The sequence below is a fragment of the Lotus japonicus genome, chromosome 6 (genome assembly GCF_012489685.1).
Source record: "Lotus japonicus ecotype B-129 chromosome 6, LjGifu_v1.2".
NCBI lineage: Eukaryota > Viridiplantae > Streptophyta > Magnoliopsida > Fabales > Fabaceae > Lotus > Lotus japonicus.
The window spans coordinates 47,203,186-47,217,188 of NC_080046.1; the positions used below are offsets into that span (position 1 = coordinate 47,203,186).

Consider the following 14,003-nt stretch of genomic DNA (forward strand, 5'->3'; position numbering starts at 1 on the left):
TCTAAATTATAAAATGAATCTTCGCCGTGCAGCGCACGGGGAAAAACACTAGTGCTATTTAAGTGGTGCAATATCACTCATGATGAAGATGATCAATTCAATCTCACTAAAAAACACTCACACAGTCACACTTACTCTCATTTTATTCACTCTACCATAATCAAGAGAAGATAGCTCTCCCTTCTCTCTTCTTCAAGCGATTTTCCAGTTGGAACCAACACCACCACCGTGCATGCCTTTTGTTACAGCCATAAACCACCTCAAACACCACCCTGAACGAGTTAGGACCGTTCCTAAGAAGCTATTTTGGAGTTGTAGGCTGCTAGAAACAAAGCAGAAAGGAAGCTCCATGGTGGTTTTCCAAAATCCGATGACCTCTGATACTTGCCCCTAGACTTTACGGCCAACAGTTGCTGAAGAAAAAATAATTACAATCAAAACACAATAATATTACGTGAAAATTAAACTCTAATATTGGAGAAAAATCACTATATGTAAAAATTATTGCAATACATAAAGTTCTCTTAGACCAACACTTTCGCAAAGCAAACATTATATCTATCTATTATAATATAGGAATTGTGAAGCGCGCGATATGGCGCAACCAACTCAACTTACTTCTATTCCTTAAATTTGCCACATCAGATTTAACTTTGACATGTCAAAATATCTCAACACTTCTCATTTCGTTTTATCCCTGAGCTGATGTTGTAAACTTTGCACACCGTAACCATTATTCCGTTAATATGCCACTATTATTCCTTTACGTTACAAATTTTTCTAATACCATTATTCCACTAGGCGCATTAAAACTTTGCAAAACCTTGCATTCTGTTACTCTGACTTCATCATATCTATATCTATGAATTATAATAGACTGTGTACACATTTTTATTGTGTGCCATTTCATCTTCTAAAACCTTCAATGCTCACTGTTCTATGCATCTTTATCTTGTGGTAGTTTCATTTTTTAAAACCTTCAACACTCATTCATTTCACATAACATTTATTTTCTAGACCCTTCATACTCATTCACAATGAGCATCCTCCCTCCCTCTTAAATGCTCTATAACCCCTCACATCACCAAAGCAATTTTTATTTTTAGTCATTGATTTTTATTTTTAGTCATTTTCACATAACGACAGCAGAGGAGCAAAGAAATGATTACATAGCAAAGTTGTTTTTACAAAAAATTCAAGAATAAGTTCTGCATGGGAGGGATGAAATTCATTGAGATACACATCCCAGAGATACCATCTATGGTAAGGCAAGCGTGCACAACCTGTTTTAGTGCTTTTTTAATATCTTTGTTGTGGTTGATGTAGTATCTAACAACAGCAATAATGTTAAAAAAAATAGAGCAGGTGGTGCTATTGGGTAACTAAACATAACCTGATGGGTGCTAAATTTTATATTACTCTCGGGTTAGAGAAGATGTTTAAGTTTTACCTCAACCTTTCCCTGTTTCTGGGTGCATGGCACCACCTATGCAACCTTTTGCTCTATACCATAAATGAAAGTTGACAGGTAGTCACTTAATTAACAACTCAGGCATCCAATAATTTCTAATTGTAGTTGTTGGTTATAGTATCATATTGAAGAATTTTTCTTATCAGGTTGTTAATCTTACGGAAACACAAGAATTGTCCAATAAAAAAAGGACATATATGTCTTCTTCAAAGTAATATATCAGCCTTAAGGAGAACCACATCGAACCAAAACACAAGTTCACTAAATTATGCTTCAAGGTGGGCAAACATAAAAACAATGATGACATCAAAATGTCTATCCCCTCTACAAAAATATTATGTATGAACATATTTTACTCACACTTTTATTAACCAATATCATCTCAATTCCCACATATTCTTTTACATCTTTTCAATATTGAAAGACTTCTTCTTTTTAAATAATTACATATAATATTTACATTAATATTAATTTACCTATTTTAATTTTTGAATATATGATTATATAAATAAAATGAAATTAATTTTTTCTTCAACCGCGCATCGCGCGGGTATGAGTCTAGTTTATACTAAGTCACATATAAACTTAAAGTACTACTAAATGGTACATCTAAAAACAAAGAACTTGAGTCCAATATATAGTCTTGTCTCCCTCTTATTTCACCATACTAATGAGACTTTTCCAATTGTCAATTTTTGACATCTTTTTTATTTAAGATATTGGGCGATGTACATGGGACTTACTCGGTGTGAGACTATCATCCTAGTTCTCCCTCTCGAGAACTTCCAAACCGATGCCAGTTCGTCTCTGACAAGCATCTCTGTCGTGCGCCACCACACAAGTCATCTTCTTCTGCAAGCTTCTAAACAGAGGGGGGAAACTTCTCTTTTTCCATAAGTTCTAGAAATCCTCTTTTCATTTCTGAACCCTGATTCCACATGCAAGAAGGGGAAGCCTCTCTTCTCTTGCATGTGATACTTAGCTTTAATTTTCCTAAAACCTAGTTATGCATAGTAATGTTTTGGACTAATTAGAATCTTCGTAAAAGCTCACTACAAAAAAACTGTCATTTAGTGGGGGTTTTTTAGCGGGGGTTTTTGTAACCCCCGCAAATGTCTTTAATTTTTACTCGTTAACGGGGTTTTACTAAACCCCCTAATTAACTCGCGGAATTTTTCTAATTTCAGATCCCTTTTCCTGGTAAATTCTCTCACGACTCACACCTCTCATCTCTCTGCAACTCACCACTCTCACATCTCTCTATCTCTCCATGGAACCCTAGATCTAGCAACCGATCATTGTTTCTCCACTCTCTTCTCTCACCGATCGTTCACTCTCTTCTCTCACGGATTTTTGTTTTTGAGTGCAGAATCGATTCTTGAAGAGCGATTGAGTTCGATTCACTGCTCACCTGTTTCATGGCTTCACTGCTCAAAGGTTGGTTCATTCTTCTTGCGTTACGGTACGATTCATTCCATATCTTGTTCTCTTGATTCCGCTCATCAACAAAATAGGTTTGATTTCATACTCAATTGCGATTGAATTGATCCATGTTATGAAGATTGAAATCAACAAGATTTTTATGATCATGTATCATTATTTTTTGTTGCTTCAACCTTGCAATTGGTTTGCTGTGCAGAGCAATGTCAGAGGCTAAAGATGTTGAGGATTTGAAGAATTCCCCTGAAGGTGAAGCTATCTCTCATGATTCTGGGGATGATCCGAAAGAATCAGATAAAGATCAAAATGATGAAAGCCCCATGCCCTCACCTCAGCAGGAGGTAACTGCTTTTTCTGATTCTCCATTTAGAATGTATTTTGTAAGAATAGGAATTGCTTTTGAACAAGAAAAATTGCATTTAGAAGAATGAGTTTGCAGTTTGGGAATGTTAATTTAGCGTGATTGGTGTAGAATATCACCAAACCTAGTTTATGAATAAAATCTGAGTGCTTTATATTCTGATTTACATAAAAGTATGATTGATATGAAAAGTATAAGGTTGAAAGTTCATGTATCAGTTCATGACATTACTATTTCATTTACATGTGAAAATGAGTTGTTTTTAAGTGGGCTTAGATATTACTGAAATCACTTGAGCATATTTTGAAGGCATTCACATCATGGTTTGGGGGGGGGGGGGTTCTTAAATTTTTGCAAATTTTATGGCTATCCTTGATATAATACTATGTTATGGTTGTGGTATCATTTGCTGTAAATGTGTTTCTATAGGAAGAAGCTGTGATGAAGAAGTATGGAGGGATGTTGCCAAAGAAGCCTCCACTAATATCCAAGGTCATTTCCCTATCTGATCTTGCTTCTTCGATGCTCTGTTGCTTCATTTCCTCCATTCTCTAATTGTCTATATGTTAATGTGAAATGTTCTTTCGAAACTGATTTTCCTTTATGAATAATTTTAAGTTTTAACTTTTGGCAGGATCATGAACGTGCTTATTTTGATTCTGCTGATTGGACTTTAGGGAAGGTATTGTCCAGCCTCATAAAATTCTATTTATCATTATGTAATAAGAACTTTCAATTGAACCTTCAGTACATTTGATTTCGATGCCTGATATCTTTGACGTTGTTCTATGATTGTTCGAACAGCAAGGGGCAAATAAGCCTAAACTATTAATGAATGGGGTAGCTTTGAGTGTGACTATTAGATCACCATTGATGTGATTCCTTTGTTAAGTCTCTGGAAAGTTTCATGCTTTAGTTGTCCTTCTTTAGACTCATTAGTTGTACTATATATGTATAATTAAGTCATTTCTTGTTTATATTCTTAATATGTAATTTTATGCGTACGGAACCCCTTGCATTGTAATCATGTGTTAATTTTACAGAGAAACTAGGTTTCACAATTTACTGTGTTGCATTGACATTGAGAAACCAAAATTTCATTCTTACTTTTAAGGATTAAGATGCACTTATGTGTGAATATATATCACGCTTTCAGGGGAATTTAACTTTTATGCATAATTTTTTGTGTGAATGATGAACCGGGCATATATTTGTTGCAGACTTCAGCAGTACAAGTTGGTTGAAATGAAGCTTCTTGCTCAGCAAAGGGATCTTCAGGTTTCATTGCCTCATATATCTATATACTATACTCTACCATCTTTCATAAAGAAGCCACACTGAGGCATACAGATACACTTATATTACTATTGCTTTTTTGATATCTTGATTGAGGGTGTAAAGACAAAAGATTCTTAACATATATCAAGATAAAACCAACAGCATTAAGATGTCAAATGCTGAAAGAGCTAGTATGCATTTCACATTTTTATGCCAGTTAGCTCCTGGACAAGATCAAGCTCTTCACTGTAACATGCCATATATTATTATTTTGGTATGTGTGTCACTCTCATGGGATTCCATGATATAGCTTTTGAAAATGATAGAGCCCAAGAAGGCATGTCCGAAGAAGATCTAGACCATTTGTTGGATCAATTAAGCCATGTACTAAAAGTATGGAGAGTTTATTCTAGAAGGAAAGAAAGGACATTTGGTACATAAAAACAAATATGAGAGGAGGTTTTTGAATTTTTTTTACATGTTGCCTGCTAAGTTTCATGCTGGCTTTGTTAAATCATTACTGTTGTGTATTTGGACGTTTGTTTTTGTTATTTCTAGAAATATTGGATTTATCACTTGGGCTGTTGGATGCTAGCAGTGCGCTGAACAAGAAGGAATGAAAGCCAATCCCAGTGAATTGAGCCACTTTGTGAACTTCATCAAACACAATAAACTCCAGACAAAGAACTTCATCATTGGGTCCAATCAGTGTAAGCTTAAACTTAGCTGCATTTAGTTTGCGTAAATAATTCCTTGCTGCTAGTTTGGGAGAATGTGTATTCTGGTATTTATGTTTTCTAATTTCTTGTTTATATGCTCTCTACTAGAAGGACATTTTCTGAAAATTGAAGGATAAATAAGGCTGTTTAATTACTTTTGTGGTGAATTTTGTGTGTTTGAATTAGTTTATTTCATGATGTATTCCCTAAATTTAGGTTTTCAAACATGTAATAGTTTTAAAATGTCCCTAGAATAAATTCTAGTAGCCAAGGGAGGTTTAAAGCTGTAAATAATCTCTTGCATTTAAGGGAGGTTGAAAACTCCCGTTAAAAAAAGCTTGCAGATAAGGGAGGTTTAAAACCCCCGCTAAAAACCGCCACTAAATGCATATACAGGTACCAGGGTTTGCTGAAAACCGCCGTTAATAATTTGTGGCGAGTGTAACTTCGGGATTTTTCAAAACCCCCGCTAAATAACTCGCGGGGGTTGAAAACCCCCACTAAATGCAAAAAAAAAACCCCGCTAAATAACGTTTTTTTTGTAGTGGCTAGCTGAAATCAATGCTACTGGAACCTTGCATGTGAATACGATTTATGGTGTAGGTTGGAGAAAGGCTCGAATGAGATCGAGGTAGCTTGGCTCTCATGCTCTCAGTCTCAGCATTGAATTTTTGTTGATGTTAATTGTAGAGTTAATTAGGTAGGAACTGGAATTGTTGATGTTGAGCAAGACCAGCAAGGGGAATATATAGTGAAACCCTCAACCCCGTCGTCGCCATATGGATGTGAGGTTTGGGTGCCAAAACCTTAACCCCCTATAATATTATGATCGATGATGATGGAAATAATTAATTAGTCATAGATGGATGCTTAAAATGGCGATAATTAAAGAACTGGAACATATTTTAAAAGAGAAACAAGAAGTTAGGTAACTCATGTTAATTGTAAAATGGATTAGTTGAGCATGTGAATTGAAGGCTTAAGTTAAGTGATGTTAATTATGTTATGAGCCTGCTCAATTAAGTGAGCAGCTGGAATCTAATTAAAATATACTAAGTATAAGAAGGGTCACTTAAAGACATTCATGATGGTTTAATATTCAAGAATGGTGATGAAATATATATTTTGATGTTCAGTGTTGTTGATCAATAGTAAAGGAAACAAGTTTGATCAAAAGGAAATTTGTTCAATTGATTTATGACTCAGAGTAGCATTCTAAATCATGTGTGTTAGTGATGGATAATAGAGAAAATAAACTTATCAAGTGAATCTTGAGATTTAGAATAAACCATAATGCAAGTTAGTGATAATAACTATTAAATTAGTGTATCAAGTAAGGTAGCTAGAAATGAAAGAAGATTTTAAGACATGCATGTGTATATAATATGGTAAATTTTTTTTGGTACATCGGAAAGATAATTTTTTTTGGTACATTGAAAGAAGATTCTTGGACCTCCCCCTACCAACCCCCATATGTCCTCCAACTCCTACCACTTGAACTATTCTATGGGGACATATAACATGGTAACTGAATGCATAGATGAAATAAATAACACTTATACTACAAAAATGTGGACTTTGGTGAATAGAAAGAAAAATAATGCAAGTGAAGTAATTAATTAAAATGAGAAACAAAAACTAAGAGAAAAGGTAGATTTGGACCAATAGATTTAATGGATTTGTATTTCAATTAAATAGACTATTGAATATGTTATCATGAGCTGTGAAAATGATGACTATAAATTAATGCAGAATTATCTTCTCAGTAAGGAGATCGACGTAAAATACATATAAAACCAAGGTTTAAGTGTCTCGACGGTTGGCTTCCTGGAAGAGTCGTCTGTTGAATACTGCTGGTCGCATTTGCCTAGCTAAATCCGTTCTTGCAGCCATTCCCACATATACCATGCAGGTTGTGTGGCTTCCCAGGAGAACTACGACGTGCCTTAATAGAATCACTCGAAGTTTTATCTGGTCTAGAAATTCTGGGGGGAAGGGTTGGCATTTGTTAAATTGGGAGACTTTGGTCTTACCCAAGCATGCTGGGGGTGTTGGTATGAGGGATGCTGCTCATGCTAATACCTCTCTAATGGGGAAGCTTGTTTGGTCTCTCCTTCAGAATTCTGAGAAACTTTGGGTCCGGGTGTTGGCTCATAAGTATCTTGGTAATGGGTCGGTGCTAGAGGCAACAACGAGCCCGAGCTCTTCTTCTCTCTGGAAAGGAGTATTAAAGGCTAGGGATGTTTTGAAAACGGGGTTTGAATTCAAGTTGGGTAATGGAAGGACCTCGTTTTGGTTTGAAGATTGGTCCGGCCATGGAGCTTTGGGGCGGTGCATCCCTTTCATTCATATCTCTGATTCTGCTTTGACGCTGGCGGATGTGTTAGTGAATGGTTCCTGGAATATATCGCGGCTAGCTACCATTGTTCCGGAATATGTCCAGCAACGTCTTGTGGAAATCCAACCTCAGACAAGGGCTAATATTGATGACCATTGGGTTTGGAAGCATAGCTCGAAAGGAGTGTATACAGCGTCAGATGCTTATGCCTGGATGTGCCATTCTGGACCCCAGCTCCCTTCAACAGATTCTTGGTCGTGGCTTTGGAAGACACGAGCTCCTGAGAAGGTTCGTGTGTTTCTGCTCCTGCTTTTGCATGGTGTGATCCAGGTTAATAGCCATAGATTCCGTTGCCATCTCGCAAATTCTCCTGCTTGCCCCCGGTGTTCACACCATCTTGAGGATGGGCTTCACTGTCTTCGTGACTGTCCCTATTCGCGGGAAGTCTGGTCTAGGTTGAACGCGCTCAACTGGTCGAGGTTTGCAGCTGATAATGTGAAGGACTGGGTTCGTTACCAGGTACAGGGGCCTCATGCGACGTTATTTGTCGCGGCCATATGGGGTCTTTGGCGTTGGAGAAATATCTCAGTGCTAGGAGATAATGATTGGACTGTTGATGTAGTGGTTCGTTGGATTCTCCAAGAGCGTAAGGAGTATGAGATGTGGCTTGGGAACGGGACAGGTCTCGAGGCAGGTACGGAAGTTGTTTGATGGAAGCTCCCCCCATCTGGTTATTGTAAGCTCAATACTGATGGGGCCTATAGTCATAGCCAGCAGCGTATGGGGTGTGGAGGGCTTGTTAGAGACACTGGCGGAGCTTGGGTTAAAGGCTTTATGGCTGGTAGTGGTGGAGGGGATCCTCTTATGGCAGAGATCCTAGCTTTGAAGATGGGCCTTACCCTCTTGTGGGATAATGGCATTAGATCTGCATTGTGTGAAGTGGACTGCAAGGAGATTGTTGACACGCTACATGGTGATCATTACCACTTTCATCAGCTAGCTACTGAGTTTGGGGAGATTAAGACGTTGATGAATCAAGAATGGACCATCCAGATTACTCATATTCCTCGTAGTGCGAATGATGCAGCTGACTGTCTAGCAGAGCTGGGAGCTGTCCGCCAGTGTAACATTCTTTGGTTGGAGGATCCTCCTCCTGAGCTTAATCCCATCTTGGCTAGGGATCTGTTAGCCTTGTAGCTTTTCTTGTCTTTTCTATTTTCCGATGTACCAAAAAAAAAAATCAAGGTTTAAGTGAACCGCTGCAATTTGACCGATGTAAACATTAAGAAAGATCCCTAATTCACCATTAATTGAGGGAATGTAATTACAAAGATGATTGAGTGATTTACTACATGAATGTGTTGCTTGAAACTATCTAATTGATTGAGTACCTGTTAAATGGTACTCCATGAATTAGAACTGATTTTTTATTTGGTTACATGTGAAAACAAGAATTGGAACTGATTGATACCACATGTTGGTTTATCTATTGGATATGTCATGATTATCATATGTTGGTTGATTCATTGGTAATATAGGATATGGGTCCCTCTAGGGATATGATGGAGCCTGTCTATGTGACATTGATGTTTTGAAAATGGAATGTGGCATTACCATATGAGCTGAGAGAAGTGGTTGTGATCACGGATAAATTATACTCTCGTAATTGGCTATAACGAGAGCTGGATATGTTGTGTAGCCCGCCCCGCATAAACCCACACGTTAGCGGGTTTGCCCATGTAGGCCCACAAATAAATGAGTCTGTATTTAAGTTAGTCCGTGTCCGCCCCGCTTAAACCGCGGATAAACGAACTGGCCCGCGGGCCACTATTAGATTTTAAAATAAAACAAGCAAAAAAAAACCTAAAAAAATAGAGAAAAAAAACTAATTGCCAAAACAATTCTTCAAATTCCACATTACATAATCAAACTCTAACATGTTCCACAAATTCAAAGCAAGAAGATTTCATGGTGGCGGTGGGAGACTTGAGAGAGACGGAAACCAGAAAAGAAAGAGAGTAAGAGAAGAGAAGTAGGGTACGTAAGGTAACTTGTCTGGTAAAGTAGTTCATGGACTATGAGGATAATTTTTTTATGTACTTATATGGCCCGTGGACCAGCCCGCAAAACCGCGGGTTCAACCCATTTAAACTGCGGGCTAAACGAGCCAGCCCAGGTAGGCCCGCATATAAGCGAACCACCATACACCGGGCTATTGACCATGCGGATCGCGAGTTACGTGGGTTGACCCTCGAACTTTGACACGCTTACCTAGCTTTAGCTATAACTAGGGATGGAATTAGGAAAAATAAATGAGCGGAAATTTCACACACTAAATAAAATTAATAATGACTAAATGAACAACATAGTCTTAAAAAATTTCAAGGGGAGAGGGGCGAATATAACATTTAAATACTATTTCTCTTCAAGGCGATTGCCCGTTTCTATAGTATTTGGATCCGTCTTTGGCAATAACCGTTGTTTCAATTCAAAAATTGACCTATTTCATTCTAGTCCTAGATTTCTTGTACCATTTTATCTGACCTTTTCCTTCTACCTACTGACATACGCCCTTAACCCATACATGGTGAACCCATTTTCCCCTGCTCCACAAGGCCCACCAATTGCCCCGCCACTTGTATCTTCGCATGTACCTCCAACACTCACACATTTTCTCCAATCATAATATGATTCTTCAAATCCAAAACTGGAAGTAGGGACGATGGAGAATTCAGTTCACTCATATGTTTCATGAAGCAAACCAACTTGTCTGGCTAATGAGGCTCATATGTTTTTCTATTTGAATGCATTTGTTGCAGGAACTTACCGTTAGGAGTAGAGATTTCTTCTTCAATTATTTTATGGTAGTGTTTTTCCTGCATAAACTAGTAGTGTAATTTTCTTCTTCTTTGGGCTCTACCCTCTTTTGAATAATTAAAAAAAAAAAAAAACAAAACTTTGCTTGCTGGTCCACCAGTTGTTAATTGAGCCACACCACTGGACCAAAAAAATAATACGAAGCCACACCTCATGGTTACTAATTGTGAAGGATTTTAACATTGGGTAATTCAATCATAGGAGTAATATAATCTTCTATCCTTTATTTCTAAATCCCGGGGTTACTGTTCACGGGCCCTTTTTTTTTTTGGGACAACTACATTTTTCTTTTGTTCTCACACAACACAATGGCACATGTGCTGATGGCCCATGTTGTCACACAATTGCATCATCTCCTTCACAGGTCGACGTTGGCAACCATTCCCGTCATCATGCTGTCGCTGGCTTCGGCTTCTCCCCTCCTACTCATTTAGGTGCATTCAGGTTCGACTGCTGGCCTATGGATTCTGTCTTTGGCGAGGTTGTGACGTTTTTTCGGCAGATGCTCAAGGATTCGTGAACAAAGGGTTTGGTATGTATATGCAATCAACAATTGCGTGGGTTGCCACTCCCCAAGCATCTTCGTCATCTTCCCTCATGTTGCCATTAACAGCTGTTTAGTTTGCTTTACAGATTACAGATGGATTCGGACTCCAATTTGAATTTCAATTCAAATTATTTTGAAGGCTCCTACTATCCTGTAAGCAATAATTTTCTCCTATAAGTTCACCATCCACCAAGTGTATTTTCGTGTGCTTGCTTCTGTAGTTCTTTCATCTCTGTGTCTATTTTTCTTTGCTTATCTCCTCTTTCGTCTAGATAATTGTTGGTTGTTGTTACTTATGGCTTTATTTAATTTTACCCCACTTTATATTCCTTTTATGGCTTCACCGTTTCTCTTCTTCGCGTTTGCAGGAAACAAGAACCCTAAAACCTCTGTGTCCACAACTTCTGGATTGTTCTAACTCTAGCATTTCACTGTAGATATTCTTATTCCATATTTCAATTGCAAGCTGGTATGATATCTCCTTGCTGTGATTTATTCAATTGGTCTATTACTGTGATGATTTGTTTAGGTGCCTTGTTTTCATCCTTTTACTTCAATCCGGTGTTATCTTTTCTTGCACAAAATTCTGAACTGAATCTCCAGTAACTTCTGTTTGTGTACTTCTTTTATATTGCTGTCCTTTTGTCCATCATCTGATCTTAGTCCTTTGTTTTAATATGTTATAGCCACCCCTCTGTACTCAATTCTACATGAAGGATGCAGCACAATTTTATTTTGTTATATTCGTCTAATGTTTGAACCTGTTTATTTTCTTTTTACCAATCACAAATTTATTAGTTTATTTCAATTATCTATGTATTGAACTTTGATGCATTAGCTTGACATCATTCCTTGTATCAGTAGTTTAAAGTGTGCAAATTTTTTATTTATAGGGACTGAAAACTATTGTACCTTTCTTCTGAGTACCCCTTAGTTACAAGTTAATCAAAATATATGGAATATCTTGATTGGGACTGGGAACTTATGTACTTATTATTTATAGTAAATTTAATCATGTTTTTTTTTAAGAGAAGACTTTATTGATAATTTGATATAAGGAAGTCATGAGGAAACCTTCTCATGATATTAAAAGTACAAAAGGAAACACCCACCAAGTAATCAACCTCACTTAAGAAATTGTGCCTCATTAAAACCTCCCTAAGGAAAACCCAGTGGGAAAAACCATTAGGAAGGAAAAAAAAGTACACATATCAAGAGTTAATCAAGTAAAAACATACAACTCCCTACCCATTGAAATATATGTATTCTATCCCTTGCCATACAATAGTGTCATATCTACCATACTTTGTAACCCAGCATGCCTCAATTCACATGAGATCGCACCTTCATGCATCTGCTATCTCCTTCCCTTAACCTGTGTTACATCAATTCCAGATCACCCAAACACTTTTCTACATTTATTCTCCATGCATCAAATCTGATCTGTCCTCCAACCTAAGCAGTCCACCAAATCAACAAAAAAACATACCCCCACCATAGGTAACTTGAGTGAAACCCGCCAATGCACAGCAAACCAACCATCAGAATACAATCTTAAACAAACAGTCACAAGAAATTAGCTTGACTTCTCCTGCAATAAATTCATGCGGTAGCACCTGAGACATTACGCTTTAATCATGTTATATTGAAGCAACAAAAATTATGTTTTCAATTTGTGTTGAATTTATGTAGTTTATCATTTGTTACTTCTATCAGGGATGGATCTTATTCAATATTAGGTGAGAACTGTCTTCTCATTCTGTGGAGTTGTTTGGGTTATGTCAGCCCTTTAATTATTTCTTTGACTCTGTGTTCATCAAAGTTCCTAATCTTTTACATATCTCTTTGTTTTCATAAGTTGAATGAGTTGTCTCTGGGAATGTATCATATCTATCCTTTGCTTACCTAATTTTTATGAGGCATCTTAAAACAGTGAATTTTTATAACATAGGTGACATCTTTGAATGTTTGTAGCATTTACTAACTTTTAGAAGAACTCATAGGTGACAGATGGTGAGGGAGAACATGTTGCCCATGTTGTTGGATATGGAGAAAGTATCAATGATAGTGCTCCTAAAAATTTTGTGAAAAGAAAACTGAAAGTGTCTGGGAGTGAGCTTTATGAAGATGCAGATAGCAAGTTAAGAAAGGTTGAAACACACGTGGTGGAGAAGCTAGAAATCAGTCGTCATGACTTGGCCAATGCTGATGATGGAATGTTAGGTGAAATTAATCGCTTGAAGGCAATTAAGATAACTGATGGGGGGTCCGACTGCGAGGGTCATTTTTTACCAATTGCTGGGTTCAAGGCCCAGAAAAATCATGAGCCTAAGTTTAAACCTGCTGGCTTTTAGAGGTTCATTACTTGATGGTGGATATTGCTTAGTTGGGTATTATGTGTTAGCATTATGTATTATGTAGGTCCCTTTTTTGTATATCTATGGGGCCACTGAACTAAGTATTGTATTTAATTAAGTGTGATGCTAGATGTCCTATGTTACAAGTACATGTAGTGTGGTGAACTTGGTATATATCTGGTATTTGTAACCTTTTGATAACTGTGACCTGCAGAACTGTAGTTTAAGTAACCATATTATCAATATAAGTTGTTGTGTTTGTATTTGAAGTTCTTATTATGTTATCTTCATTTGTTTGTTTCCCAACAATATGCTTATAAGCATGATTAAATCATATGTAAGGCTTATTCTGATGGTCATGGGAATGAAATAGATTTCTATCATTTCCTTCATTTTATTTAATGATTGAATCAAGGAACTCAGATGCCAAGAAATAAGCTCATGTTGATTTTAGCAACATATAAGTAAAAGAAGTCATCTTCCAGATATTGATGTGGTTATACACTTACAATTGGTTTTATTGAAGATGGACTTCAATTGCTGTGAACCTTCAAAAAATATAAATTAATAATTTTTTCATTCAATTTCTAGGCAAGTAAACATCAGATAATATTC

General features: G+C 37.0%; 1 protein-coding gene and 1 long non-coding RNA gene across 4 annotated transcripts; both read left to right on the forward strand.

Annotated features, from left to right (window-relative positions):
• The first annotated feature begins 2,231 nt into the window (after nt 1–2,231).
• On the forward strand, nt 2,232–6,420 carry LOC130726818 (uncharacterized). Of its 3 annotated transcripts, XR_009015013.1 has the most exons (7): nt 2,232–2,933; nt 3,111–3,252; nt 3,702–3,764; nt 3,907–3,954; nt 4,493–4,550; nt 5,149–5,260; nt 5,815–6,420. XR_009015013.1 is itself a non-coding variant. In XM_057578124.1 (6 exons), exons 1-5 carry the CDS (start codon nt 2,890–2,892, stop codon nt 4,514–4,516), a joined length of 321 nt encoding a protein of 106 aa, XP_057434107.1. In that variant the 5' UTR covers nt 2,232–2,889; the 3' UTR covers nt 4,517–4,550; nt 5,109–5,786. The 3 variants fall into 3 exon arrangements, 2 of the variants coding, with proteins under 2 accessions (XP_057434107.1, XP_057434106.1); XM_057578124.1 differs by lacking the exon at nt 5,815–6,420 and having other exon boundaries at nt 5,109–5,786; XM_057578123.1 differs by lacking the exon at nt 5,815–6,420 and having other exon boundaries at nt 5,149–5,786.
• A 4,809-nt stretch (nt 6,421–11,229) lies between these two features.
• On the forward strand, nt 11,230–13,616 carry LOC130726819 (uncharacterized). The gene is made up of 3 exons (XR_009015014.1): nt 11,230–11,309; nt 11,400–11,500; nt 13,035–13,616. It is a non-coding gene; the product is annotated as an uncharacterized LOC130726819 (long non-coding RNA).
• The last annotated feature ends 387 nt before the right edge of the window (nt 13,617–14,003 follow it).

Bases quoted from the DNA above. Each gene is read 5' to 3' on its own strand.
- LOC130726818 (XM_057578124.1), top strand. From the start codon at position 2,890: ATGGCTTCACTGCTCAAAGGTTGGTTCATTCTTCTTGCGTTACG. The intron at 2,934-3,110 runs GTACGATTCATT...TTTGCTGTGCAG, and splicing joins TTCATTCTTCTTGCGTTACG to AGCAATGTCAGAGGCTAAAG. The intron at 3,955-4,492 runs GTATTGTCCAGC...TATTTGTTGCAG, and splicing joins CTGATTGGACTTTAGGGAAG to ACTTCAGCAGTACAAGTTGG.